This window comes from Calidris pugnax, unplaced genomic scaffold (genome assembly GCF_001431845.1).
Source record: "Calidris pugnax isolate Ruff unplaced genomic scaffold, ASM143184v1 scaffold44, whole genome shotgun sequence".
Taxonomy (NCBI): Eukaryota; Metazoa; Chordata; class Aves; order Charadriiformes; family Scolopacidae; genus Calidris; species Calidris pugnax.
This window is the reverse complement of record NW_015094506.1, coordinates 23,048,651-23,061,908: the sequence shown is the minus strand read 5'-3', so window position 1 is coordinate 23,061,908 and position 13,258 is coordinate 23,048,651. Positions and strand designations below refer to the sequence as shown.

At 38.9% G+C, this 13,258-nt stretch overlaps 1 protein-coding gene across 1 annotated transcript in view; it reads left to right on the top strand.

Moving 5' to 3' along the window:
* Window positions 1–13,258, top strand: part of TBK1 (TANK-binding kinase 1) — a 29,732-nt gene that overhangs the window by 368 nt on the left and 16,106 nt on the right. Inside the window, exons 2-8 of the mRNA XM_014964246.1 lie at window positions 4,669–4,789; window positions 6,584–6,724; window positions 7,578–7,707; window positions 8,267–8,448; window positions 9,296–9,456; window positions 11,389–11,499; window positions 12,783–12,962. Of these exons, the coding sequence (XP_014819732.1) occupies window positions 4,703–4,789; window positions 6,584–6,724; window positions 7,578–7,707; window positions 8,267–8,448; window positions 9,296–9,456; window positions 11,389–11,499; window positions 12,783–12,962 (992 nt within the window). The 5' untranslated portion in view covers window positions 4,669–4,702. The remainder of the gene's footprint in view (window positions 1–4,668; window positions 4,790–6,583; window positions 6,725–7,577; window positions 7,708–8,266; window positions 8,449–9,295; window positions 9,457–11,388; window positions 11,500–12,782; window positions 12,963–13,258) is intronic.

Sequence of the window (13,258 nt, the reverse complement as noted above, 5' to 3'; positions counted from 1 at the left end):
TGGTGTAGTTGGAAGGTGGGGGTTTGGGGGGTGGTGGGGGGGAAGAAAGGCAAGGGAAGAGTGCGTTTGACTGCGGTTTGGGTAAAGCTTTCCCCGGGTTGTGGCGTCACCTCTGTGGTTGTAGAAGTTGTTAAAGTTTTACCTCGGGAAGAGACCCCCCCCTCAGGACCGGGGGTGACTTTTAAATTTTCCCTCAGGAGGGATGTCCTGTTGTGGAGATGAGCTCCAGTCCTGTGCCCCCCATACCCCACCTCTCTCAGTGCGGGGCTGGCCGAGAGGCCTCCGTGGCTTTCCAGGAGCTGCCATCCCTGACAGGGCCCGAGCCCTCGTTCCCCTTTACGGGCTGGAGACTCTGAGGGCTGTGGTGAGGAGCAGCGCTGGAGCGCAGCTTGCCTTTGGTTTTGTGGGCCTTTGGGAGCCTGTGCTACTTCATATGAGTTTAAGCAGCACCTGGGGTGGCCCGGGGCAGGGTATTCTGATCACTCAGATCCTAGCTGTTGGACTGGAAACCCCCAGGAGGAGGTGAGGTGAAGAAAGCAAGAGCAGAAAGGCAGGAACTTCAAGGGGAGAAACTTATCTAGGTGTTGAAGGCATACAGGGAAGTATACAACCTTTACATTTATCAGACTGTATAATTCTAATAACATTTATTCAGAACCTCAGCACCTTGCCTGTTGGCTTTGGTGGAATTTTGCCTGTAGACAGATAGAGCCTTCACTTTAACTTCATCATCTGTCCCCACTTGCCTGCTCAACTTGTACGTTGCAGCTGTTACCAGGGGAACTATCTGCTTTATGTTCTTACCCTGCTTGCCTAGGGTAATACTTCACGTTAATTAGAAACAGACAGTACTCCTGCTTCAAAGTGTTAGGAGTTACAAAAATCACGTTAGCAATGCTTTTTTTTTTTTTTCTGTAACAGGCCCCCTGCTGCCAAATAAAGTAGTAGTAGCATCACCAGAAGCAGAAAAATATTTAAAAAAAAAAAAAGAAAAAACAACCAAAAAATTAGCCCCCAAGCCCTTGAAATGCTAATGAATCATGGGGACAAATCAAATGACTAGTCGGAGAAAAATGCCTTTAGATATATGTGAGGAACTTCTGACTTAACCAAGTATCGGACTTAATGACTATAAGTGAGATGTTAAAAAGTTCGGCATTAAATCTAGTGATGGGACCAATCTTACAGTTTTTTTTTAACATGAAACTCTAAGTGAATTGATCTAGGAATTTAATGGAAGATGTGAAAAGAAAACTCGACAAATGCCGGGTGTTTAGCAAAGATCAGTTGCTTAGGCTGAATCAGCCTAAGAAAGGAAAGGTATTAAAGGAGGTCTAACATGTTATATAAGTTATTGGATCAGATTTATTATAATTTGAACATTAAATTCAAAGCTGAGTGAGACTTTATGCCTTTACAGTGAAGACTGCTAAAAGAGTGTAGACTTTGTTATTATTATAAAAATACTATTTTGACCAAAAAAAAAAGAGTAATAGTGCAACACTGACTTTGGCACTGGATATGTATCCTGGGATTAATACTGGCATGATTATATCTGTAGTTTTACAAGAGAAAAAACCCAGACCTTGGGAACCCATTAGCAATTTGCTGTTTTTTTTTTTAAATCCATTGAATGATATTCAAGCTCATCTGTTGCAGACTTGTCCTTTTGTTTTGTTTTCTTTTCACCATAGACCTTCATGCAAATTTAATTAGAAAGAAGTTAAAGGAAGAGAGCTGATCTCATACATAACCTACCTCCTCTCTATCATTTTGGGCAACGTAATAATTCCATCTGTAAAGTTCTCTAGTTCTCTAAATCTCTAATTCCGTCTGCTTAAATTTTTAGTATTTGGATAGACATCACTGAAGAAACTCTGTGTTTACTTGATCCTTCTGCACACTTTCTGTCTGCTTAGAATGGATTAATTATGTTTCTGCATCTTGCTATGGGTCTTACGAATGTTGCTTTGGAATAAATGACAAAATGCACGTTTACTGGTCATGTGCTACCTGGCTTGTTGCATGCAGGGTTTTAATTACCAGGAATTTTTTAATTCAGAGATTCTTTAAATTGTTTACAGAGTGAGCTATGCGTTATTTCCTTGCAGACATCTTTCTTATTTTCTGTGCCTGCATCATAGATAGCTCTTTGGCATCCACAGTAACTGCTAGCTGGGAGGAGTTACCTTATTCTGCTGTTGTAAATCGTCTTATCAGAGTTACCTCAGAATTCTAAGGACTTAGGGTGTGGTTTTGGGTTTTTTTTTTTTTGGTTCAGATTTGAGATAAAACCTTTCTTGTCTAGGCATTAAGACCTTTATGTAGATTTTAAGAAATGCTGTTGCTTCTGTGAGGTTTCTGGCGGTGTCATCTTGTGTGCCAAAGGGCTCTCAAAAAGTGCTAGCCACCTTCTTGTAATAAACATGCGCAGGAAACTCTGTCATACCTCTTCTTCCAGTAGTTACAGGAAAGGCTTTTTTGTTTCTTTTCAGTATCAGTTAGTTAACTGTTTCTTGGCAATTAACGCAGGCTGATGCCGGGTCCCATGCCAGGCTGTGAGGAAAGACTGCTGCTGTAGGACCCTCCCCTGGTCTGGTTGCTATTTCGCTCTTAAGGCTTTTTTTAGATTCAGGAAGATACAGCTTTGCTCTTAGAGCTTTTTGCTAAATTTAATGGCAAAATAAGTGCCTTAATTAAACCAAAAAAGTAAGGGTAGTCACCTGCAGATGGTGTTTTGGCAAGGGCAGAAATCTGGCCGTTCTAATTCTTTATAAATCATTTTCATTTAATCAAACTTTTTTTCTCCTTCCTTTGAATCTGTGAAGAGCTGAGTATCTGGCAGTTTGCATTTCAGGAAGCCGGGCTGTGTCTCTAGAAATGATGTGTCATACTGAATGTGAAATTTTAGAAACAAGAGAAATGTCCCTTAATTTCTTCCAGTAGTAATTGGTGGTTCTAGCAAGTAGCCAAAAATACTTGTGTTAATTGTGACTTTTATCTAGCTCATATAAAAATGGCTTTTTGCAAGTAATTAGTCCGATTCCTTTACAGTTGTACTGCAGTGCAACTTCCAGAGCAAATGTGATCCAAAAGATCTGTAATCATATCTGCCATCATCGCTAGTGTCTCTTCTTTGGTATATATATGAAATAATGGAATTCAGTTACACGTCTTGCTTATTTTCAAAAGACATAGTGCATGTGTTTTTGACTCTTTCCCATAGTTTTTGTTACGGTATCATTTAAACAAACACCTGTGTACAACAGAAGAGGGATTTGTGGTGTGTGGGTTGACCCTGGCTGGGTGCCAGGTGCCCACCAAAGCTGCTCTGTCACTCCCCTCCTCGGTGGGACAGGGGAGAGAGAATACAAGGAAGGGCTCCTGGGTCGAGATAAAGACAGGGAGAGATCACTCCCCAGTTACTGTCATGGGCAAAGCAGATTCAACTTGGGGAAATTAATCTATTACCGATCAAAATAAGAGCAGGATAATGAGAAAATAAAACTAAATCTTAAAACACCTTTCCCCAACCCCTCACTTCCCTTCTTTCCTTTACTCCCAGTTTCTCTACCTCCTACTCCCGAGTGGCACAGGGGGCTGGGAATGGGGGTTCCAGTCAGTTCGCCACACATTGTCTTTGCCAATTGTTCCTCCTCAGGAGGAAGACTCCTCACACTCTTCCCCTGCTCCAGCATGGGGTCTCTCCTGTGGGAGACAGTCTTCCACAAAATTCTCCAACGCAAGTCCTTCCCACAGGCTGCAGTTCTTCACGAACTGCTCCAGCGTGGGTCCCTTCCATGGGCTGCAGTCCTTCAGGAACAGACTGCTCCAGCACGGGTCTCCCATGGGGTCATGAGTCCTGCCAGCAAACCTGCTCCAGCGTGGGCTCCTCTTTCCACAGGTCCACAAGACCTGTCAGGAGCCTGCTCTAGCATGGGCTTCCCATGGAGTCACAGCCTCCTACAGATGCTCCAGCATGGTGTCCTCCACAGACTTCAGGTGGATATCTGCTTCACCATTAGCCTTCATGGGCTGCTGGAGGACAACCTGCCTCACCATGGTCTTCACCACAGGCTGCAGGGAAATCTCTGCCCCTCCTTCTTCATTGACCTTGGTGTCTGCAGGGTTGTTTTTCTCTTATGTTCTCACTCCTCTCTCCAGCTGCAATTGCTGATGCACAGGGTTTTTTTTCCCTCCTCCTTAAATATGTTATCACAGAGGGGCTACCACCGCCTTTGATGGGCTCAGCCTTGGCCAGCAGTGGGTCTATCTTGGAGCCAGCTGGCATTGGACAAAAAGGGGAACCATCTAACAGCTCACAGAAGCCTCCCCTGTAGCCCTTCAGCTACCAAAACCTTGCCACACAAACCAGTACAGGATTATAAAGCTTTCACTTTCCCAGTGGATTTTTCAGAAAAGTTTGGGAAGTAAAGACCTCAAATGTAGCGAGGTGTTGTGTCTATGGCTTTAGTTTTGATCGTTGAGCTGGCTTGGCTTTGTTTCTTAGTTTCACCTCTTATTTCTCTACGTGGTGGTTCTTAATTATTTATGTGTATCTTTGGAGTTGCAGTTGGGTGGTTTGTTTTTCTCCTTCTAATTAGAATAAGCTCCTTTTGTGTATTTTACTAAATTATAATTCAGTATATTTAACCTTCTGTTTTTAAGGTGAAAAAGAAAACTGTCTAATCAAAGAGCAAAGATGCAGAGCACTTCAAATTACCTTTGGCTGTTGTCTGACATTCTAGGACAGGGAGCTACTGCAAATGTTTTCCGGGGACGACATAAGGTTTGTGAGGAATTACTAATCTGAGTAACATGTAAAACTGAGAATTTTTCATCTGTAAGTAGCGTCATGAAATCAATGAAAAACTGTTCAAGATTTAGGTCTAAAGCAAATATATCTTTGTAACTATTAATACTTAGTTTTTAATTTTTAATATCCACTGAATTTGAGTTCTATATGGTTATTTCTGAAGATTTTTTTAAATGTTATATTATTTGTCCTTGTAGAATATTAACTGTTATTAATTCTTTCTTCCTCCATTCTTCAGTTTTATGCAAATAATACTCCTTGCTTAAGAACTTAAATATTAATAAAAGTCTTATTTTTTTACATATGTTATTTTTGTCTTTGTTGAATTCTCTTTTCATAGTTTTTCACTGCTCTTTTAAAACTCATTTCCTGTGATTTTTATGATTTTGTACTGTAAGTGAAATGTTCTTAACATTATCCTATCAGATGAAGTTGCTGTTAACCTTTGTCTGAAAGTCAATGCTTCGTACATGTCTAGGTTACCATCTTCTTGGTGACATGTCTTGAGAATCAGTATAGTACATCTTTTAGTGATTTTGCCATTTAAATGATATACTGATGTGTATGTTGTAACCTGAGTGAGGGGCTAAAATGACCTCACTCATGGACGTCCTTCCATTCCTATGAATTTCATGGTATGACTCAAAAAATGAAGATAAGCCTAATGGTGAAAGTAATGGTCCCTTATAGTAATGACAGTCTGTGTGAAATCAATATGAAGTTATATATAAAGCTACAGTGTTTTCTATCCTCCACATTCAGCTGTGAAGTAACACTAAGCAATAATTTAGCAGTTAATGCTCTATTCTGGGTGAGCGAATTTCAACACAGAATGATTCCCCTGTAAAGCTCGTGGTTTCATGGTTGCACCTCTCTTGACCCTCACTGGTCAGAGCACGTGACCTGCAGCTCTTTGTCAATGGGAGAAGGCCTTTTACCTGGGCACTAGTAGTGCCCATAAGTGTACTGTCCCACACACCTAGTCTAAGCACAGGAAGGCTTTGTCCTTAGAATCTGTCGCACACAAGACTGCTAATGTAAGCTTATTGCTAGAGTGGGAGCAGGCAGGTACTTTGCCCTAAGAGGCACAGGAGTTGCACTGTCAGCTGCTGTGGCTGCCTGAGCACGTTGGGGCTTAGTCCCACTTGAGAACTTAAGTCTCTGATTAAGCTCATGGCTGTGCTCCTGTCACTTATTTCATGCATTTAAATTGCTTCAGGATTTTGTATGAGTGGTAGGTAGTGCTTGATACTGCCTTCTTTGAAAAAACAAAATATTGTTTTATCAGTATAAACAGAACAATAAAGAAAAAGAGAGCAACGTTCAGCTTTTGAAAGTTGTCTCTTAACCTAAGCAAGCCAAGATTCTAAACTGTAGTATGCACGTGTCTCTCGCTGATTTGTGCATGTGTCTTACCTCTTGCTGAAAAATTATTTTTCAGCTAAGTTTATGGGTTGTTCTTAAATGTATAACCTTTCTTATGCTAACTATTCTTATTTTAAAAGCACTTAGATTTTGTGGGCTAATATTGAGTTTCCACTCTGCTACTCTGTTTGCTTACAGTCTAGATTAAACTAAACCAACATATAAATATTTTTTTAATAGAATCTTAACTTCCACCTCAACACAAAATACTTTTTTGAACTATTTGTAATCTGTGTAGGCTCATATGCACAATGGAAGATCTCAAAATACTTGGATAACGGATATGTATATGTTTAAAAACTTACACTTCTGTTTGATTAATAATTTGTTTGTTTTGAACAGAAAACTGGGGATTTATATGCTGTCAAAGTATTTAACAGCATAAGTTTCCTTCGTCCTGTGGATGTTCAGATGCGAGAGTTTGAAGTATTGAAGAAACTAAATCATAAGAACATTGTCAAATTGTTTGCCATCGAAGAAGAGGTAATGAATTGTTGTAGTTGTGATCCGAGATGCATGGTAGTAACCACAGTACTGTCTTTTTGCTTTGTCCTTAACTACAGAGGATAAAGTTACATTTTTAAAGAATGGTAACATGTATGGTGATATAAATTCTCTGACCCGACCACCACCATTTATTCTTTTTCTTTCTTTTTGTTGTTGCTGCTGAAAGGGTATACTTGCTTTCAGTGTTTAGGCACAGGTTATGATTCTTCAAAGCTGTCTTGAGGAGCCACTGTCCTAAGCTTTATCCTGAATTAGGATTTTTAAGCTATCTACATGTAGATAGCTTTAATACATGTTGACATATGTATTAAATATATTCACAATATTTACATATTTAATATGTACTGATAGTTGGAAGTGTTTCAGTAATCCTGACCGCGTTATGCTTTTGCTTTGCAACCAACTGAAATAAAGACAGAGGACATGTAGAACTCTGTGTTAGTGTGAACTGCAGTAGTTGTGCTGAAACTGAGACTAATTTGTTGAAATGACCCAGATGCTGAGATAGCAAAGAGGAAAGAAGGACAATTGCTGCTGTCTGCTCTCCTGTGCTGCAGTTTCTCATTTGTCCACCTAGCAATACTGTTGTCAACCCTCGAAGTGTCTAGAACTTGAGGCTTTCTTAATTTTTTCTCCCTAAGTCAGAATACATGAAACAATATAAAAATTCACCTGTGCTTCTTTTGGTGAAGATCACCAGAATGGGATTTATGATCTAGCTACAGATTTTGTTTTTCTTTTTTTGGAAGTAACATCCTGTGGTTATATGTAATTTCTGATATTGTTTTCACAATAGTCACAGTCTTATCTTTTTTTTATTTTTTTCCAGACAACGACTAGACACAAAGTACTAGTTATGGAGTTTTGTCCATGTGGGAGTTTATATACAGTTTTAGAGGAGCCATCTAATGCCTTTGGTTTGCGAGAGTCTGAATTCTTAATTGTTTTGAGAGATGTGGGTATGTAGACTTTGCTGTTTAGTCTAATTCATTAATTGAAACAAACTTATACTTGTTTATCTTGAAACAAGAAGAGAGGAGGAATTTGAATGATTGTCAGCTAATTAGGACAAGAGAAAATGGCCTCATGTTGCACCAGGCGAGATTTAGATTGGATATTAGGCAAATATTCTCTTTTTGTTTGTTTGCTTCAAGATTATTTGTTGCATGTTAGACTGATTCCTAGTGATAATCAAATTGAGAAGAGTAAATTAGAAAAATAATGAGGTTTACCTGTGTCTGCCTGTTATAAAATTTTCCTCCATTACTTTATGGGAAGGATGTTCCTGAGAGCAAGGAATACTGTAATTTAGCTGTTTGAAAGAAGAAAAACAAAAATGCTTAGAGTATTCTCTGGTCCTGATCTTTTTGTTAATTGAGCGTACTTTCTCATTCTTGTTTCCCAGTGAGAAAGTAAACACATATGTCTTCCTAGCCTCAGCTGCGATTCAGTGTTTGTGCAGTCCATGTCAAGATGCATATATAAATTCTGTATATTTTTTTTTTTTTTTAATTGAAGTGGCTGGGATGAATCATCTCCGGGAGAATGGAATAGTGCACCGTGACATCAAACCAGGCAATATAATGCGTGTTATAGGTGAAGATGGTCAGTCAGTTTACAAACTTACAGACTTTGGTGCTGCAAGAGAACTCGAAGATGATGAACAATTTGTTTCTCTCTATGGCACAGAAGAGTATTTAGTAAGTCCATATGATTTCACTGTCTGTTGAAGAAATGTTTGAAGCCTGGGGCCCTTTGTGGTGAGAGTTGGATAGGTGACAATCAGACTGTTGGGAATTAATGTTTAAACCTGTGTATTATAATTGTATTTACAACTTTCCACCTTTTCCAACTCGGGTCTTGCCAGTTCTGCTGCTTATCTGAGCACAGTAGCCTTTAAATAATTTCCAGGTCCAACTTGCACTGTTGCTTTGTGTGAAAGGAAGAACAGTAGTATTTTAATTATGAACATTTTTGTCTTTATCTCTGTAGATATTTTTCAGTTTGTATTTAAGCTATTTGGATGGCGTTAGGTGTAGGTAAGATGCACTTACTTGATATCTCAGTTAACCGAAGAGAGGCAAGTAGAGAAGCATCAATACAAGCATGTTAGGCAGAATTTTCTTCCTGCCATATTTTCCCACATTTACTATCGTAACTGATAGTCTCCTCTGCTATGGATCTTTTTCTAGTTTGGTTTCTGTTGTTTCAAAATCATTTGGAGGGGTACTGGCTTTCTGCTCTTTTCTAGTGGTCTTATTCTAGTAGGCAACCTTTAGCTAAATTTGTAAATATGTTTTGCAAACCTGTAATAGAAGTGGCTGTCTTACCTAGGAGCATTTTTGTGATATTCTGTCAGAATAACTTAAGCAAATTTTGTGATACAAGCTAATTTTGCTTGTCAATTAAACAACTGAAAGTTTAGAATGACAAATTATCTTGCTGTGAAATGATAGATTTGGGTTTTGTTCTTTATATTGTTCATAAAGCAGTTCTAACTTCTTTTTTTTCTGTTTGTTTCTTGTTGATTTTTTTTTTTCTCTTTAGCATCCTGATATGTATGAGCGAGCAGTTTTGAGGAAAGAGCATCAGAAAAAGTACGGAGCAACAGTTGATCTGTGGAGCATAGGGGTGACTTTCTACCATGCTGCAACAGGGAGTTTGCCTTTCCGACCCTTTGAAGGACCTCGTAGAAACAAGGAAGTGATGTAGGTAATTTAGAAGGAGAATTTCATCTGTTTGTAAATTAAGTCAGTCCATTAAATGCTTTTTATCAAGAAATCCTACACACATAGAGTAAACATTAAAATAGTGAAAATATTTAAGGAAAAACATTCTTTAACTTTGGTGTGGTTTAACCCCCGTAGGCAGCTAAGCACCACAAAGCTTTTCGCTTTACTCCCCCACAGTGGGATGGGGAAGAGAATTGGAAGGGTAAAAGTGAGAAAACTCGTGGGCTGAGATGAAGATAGTTTAATAAGTATATATATTTTAAAAAACAGCAAAAAAGCCCCACCTCTAAACCCAAAGGAAAACAAAACCAAGAAAAGCAAATGATGCAAAAAAAAAAACCCCAGTTGGTCACCGCCAGCCAACTGATGACCAGTCAGTCCCTGAGCAACTGCCACCCTGGCAAATTTCCTTCCCCATCTTTTCTTGCTGAGCATGATGTCATATGGTATGGAATATCCCTTGGTGTCAGCTGTCCCAGTGTGTCCCCTTCCACCTTTTTGCCCACCCACACCCTACTCACTGGCAGGACAGTGTGAGAAGTAGAGAAGGCCCTGATGCTGTGTAAGCACTGCTCAGTAATGGATAAAACATCCCATCGTTATCAACTCTGTTTTGGTCACAAATCCAAAACACAGCACCATATAAGCTACTGTGAAGAAAATCCACTCTATCCCAGCCAAATCCAGTACAAACATTCTGCTTCAACAAGGATTTTACTGTGTGGCACCTTAAGACCTGAATTAAGCATCAGAGCTCCCCCAAAACAGTGATGTATTTCCACACATCTTTCCTTCACCACAGCACTAGGCTGGTCTGTTGCAGTGTGGTGTATGTAACTTGGATATTCAAGCAAAAGTATGGTGTTCTGAAATGGATTCTCAGTGCTGCAAATTTTTATTGTCCATTAAATGATTATCTTTCCGGGCAGTCTTGAAATGCTTGTGCTCCCATGAGACTGACATTTCTTGGAGTAGCAGAGTTGTGGGCTGTGGTTGAAGATAACAGGGATAGCTCCTGAATGGGAAGCATGAGTTGTGTCTTATGGTGTGCTGGTTGGAATTAATTGCTGGTTCATCTTAGTTTAGTTCTATTTTGTTGTTGTTTTGTGTGTTGCATTTAAAAAATAAAGCAAGGTGGTACTTGAGAGGCCAATACCTCTCAAGTACCAAGGCCAATAACATTTCTGTCGTTACTCCTTGTAAAGCTGACTCCGATTTTCTTAATTTAAGGAACTGCCCATCCTGTGATTATCCCACAGGCATTCTTGTTATTATATCTACTTGTGGAAGTATGTTTTAGGTGTACCTCATCCTCCCAAAGCGCACAACTGAAATTTTCTGTTGCAAAAAGCCTATTGCTCCTGATTAGTTTAATGAGAAATTTGAGAAATACTAGCCTGTTCGGTACAAAGTTAAACAATGACAAATTGTATCCAAATTGTTCGATGTTCCCAAGTTAAAGTAATTTCTCAAAGCCTTCTTTATCCCCAAGTGACTTTGTGGTGGCTAAATGTCATCTCTTGCCATGGAACATGCTAAAAGTTAGTCATGTAAGTGCCTAAATTGAAAATGCCTTGGAAGTCTGAGTTTGATTAATTAACGCCTGTGAAAAAAAGTTTAGCTTCAGTGGTGGTCAAAATCTCCTAAATTTTTTCCCAAATCTGAGGCAAACAGAGTGGCTTCTCCAACACAGCCCAAAGTGTTTCCTTTTCATTGTCTGCTATTTTAGCATCACTGTCAGTTGGTAAGTGAAACTTCCTAATTTTTGCACCACCTACAAGATTCGGCCAGTCTGTTTTCTGTTTTTTAGATTTGTATTATTGATACATCTTTGAGGATTAGTTGCTAGACCTATTTATGTATAGGAGGTAGTTGTTAAGTCTCTATTATTTTTATAATATATTCCAGGTATAAAATAATCACTGGAAAGCCTTCTGGTGCTATTTCTGGAATACAGAAAGCAGAAAATGGACCAATTGAATGGAGTTGGGAGATGCCTGTTTCTTGTAGTCTTTCAAAGTAAGTTTGAACTTCTCACAAAGTGTCTCAGTGCTACTTGATGGGGTTTTTCCAGTTATTCTCTCAGGACTGGGTGTTTGGAACAGAGGTCTGACTGTTGCAGTTGTCTCATTCGAACTCTTCAGTAGATTGGTACAGTCTATTCTATAGATAGATATCTATCTATAGATAGTTATGTATCTATAGATAAGTATTAGGTTATCAAGTGTTTTTTCTTCCCATCTGTCCAAATAAGTCATCCAAATGCAATTTATATATATTTTTCATGGTACTGCTCAGTTGTTTCCTCTGCTTATTCCATATAATTATAGTGCTCTAAAAATGAAGGAAGCAGATTCTTTCATTAAACATCTCTTTAGAGTAATATTTTCAAGTAGCATTTAAATAGTATTTACTGTTATAAGTTTAGTACTGAAGTGAGTTTGAGCACAGCATCCACTGAACTCTGAGGCCATCTATGTGCTTATAAGCAACTGGAACTTCCTTCAAACTGTTAACAGTTTTACCACTGGATTCAGGGTTGATGTGTTCGTAATGTTAAAACTTTGAAGAAGTTGTTTGTAATAACACAGGGCTAGGATCCATAAAGTTCCTTGCAATTCAGATTCTCAAAGTAGAAATAAAAAAATTTAAGCTGGCCTTTCTCCTAGAATAGTAATGACTGTAAAGCAATAATTGCACATTTTTCTTTACAGCAGTTGAGCTGCATGTGTGGAGTACTTACTTAGCCCCATCTTAATCAGGATGGATTCTGTTAGCGTTGACAATTTAAAATAATGAGCCTCTGCTAACCCAGCTGATCTTGATTGAAAGCAACACAGTGTGCTCACACAGGCTGCTCAGCCAGCAAACCATAAATGGTAGTAGCTTCCTTCAGAGTGATAAACTGTGATAAGTGTGTGGGGTGAGCTGGGTAAAAGGCTACTGCCCAGCAGTGGTAGAAGGTGACCTTAGCTCTACAATGTAGACTTTTTAAATTGCATGCCATTTTTCTAATGCCAATGAAGCTTGTCAAAAGCAAAGGAGAAAATGTTTGATAGTTGAGCCTAAATCGACAAGAGAGAAAGTAAGTATGTGTATTAATGAAAAGCAATAAATACTACCATTGAACATTTTGTTGTTCAGTAGAAAAAAAGGGAAAAAAAAAAAAAGGCTTTGGATATTCTTCAAGGGATAATAGATTTGTATTCATGAGAGAAATCCAGTGAAGTATTGCAATTGGCTACAAGGTGAAAAGATCCAAGTAGACTCAAGTTGTCTTGTCTCTTCCTGGTGTCCTCTAGGGGTCTGCAAGTACTGCTCACTCCTGTCCTTGCGAATATTCTTGAAGCAGACCAGGAAAAATGCTGGGGATTTGACCAGTTCTTTGCAGAGACGAGTGACATACTGCATCGAATAATAATCCACATCTTTTCACTGCAGCAGATGACCTTACATAAAGTTTATATTCACAGCTATAATACGTAAGTGTGCTCTCTCTCTGTTTTCATTTCTTTGCTCTTATTCAGGCAAACATAACTGTCACCCGAGTTCACCAGTGTTACAAATTCAGTACCCTTTCCTTGGCAGTTTATCTGAGGAAGTGAAATTGTAATTCTTCGTGTATTCACAGCGCATAGAAGCATGTTGATCATAAAATATTTCTAATAAAAATAAAATAATTGCAGGTCAAATCAACTGATCTTAAACTTTGTCTTAATCAGTGGCACAACACAGACTTAATCCTTGACATGTTACAGTGTGTTTGTGCTCATAATGG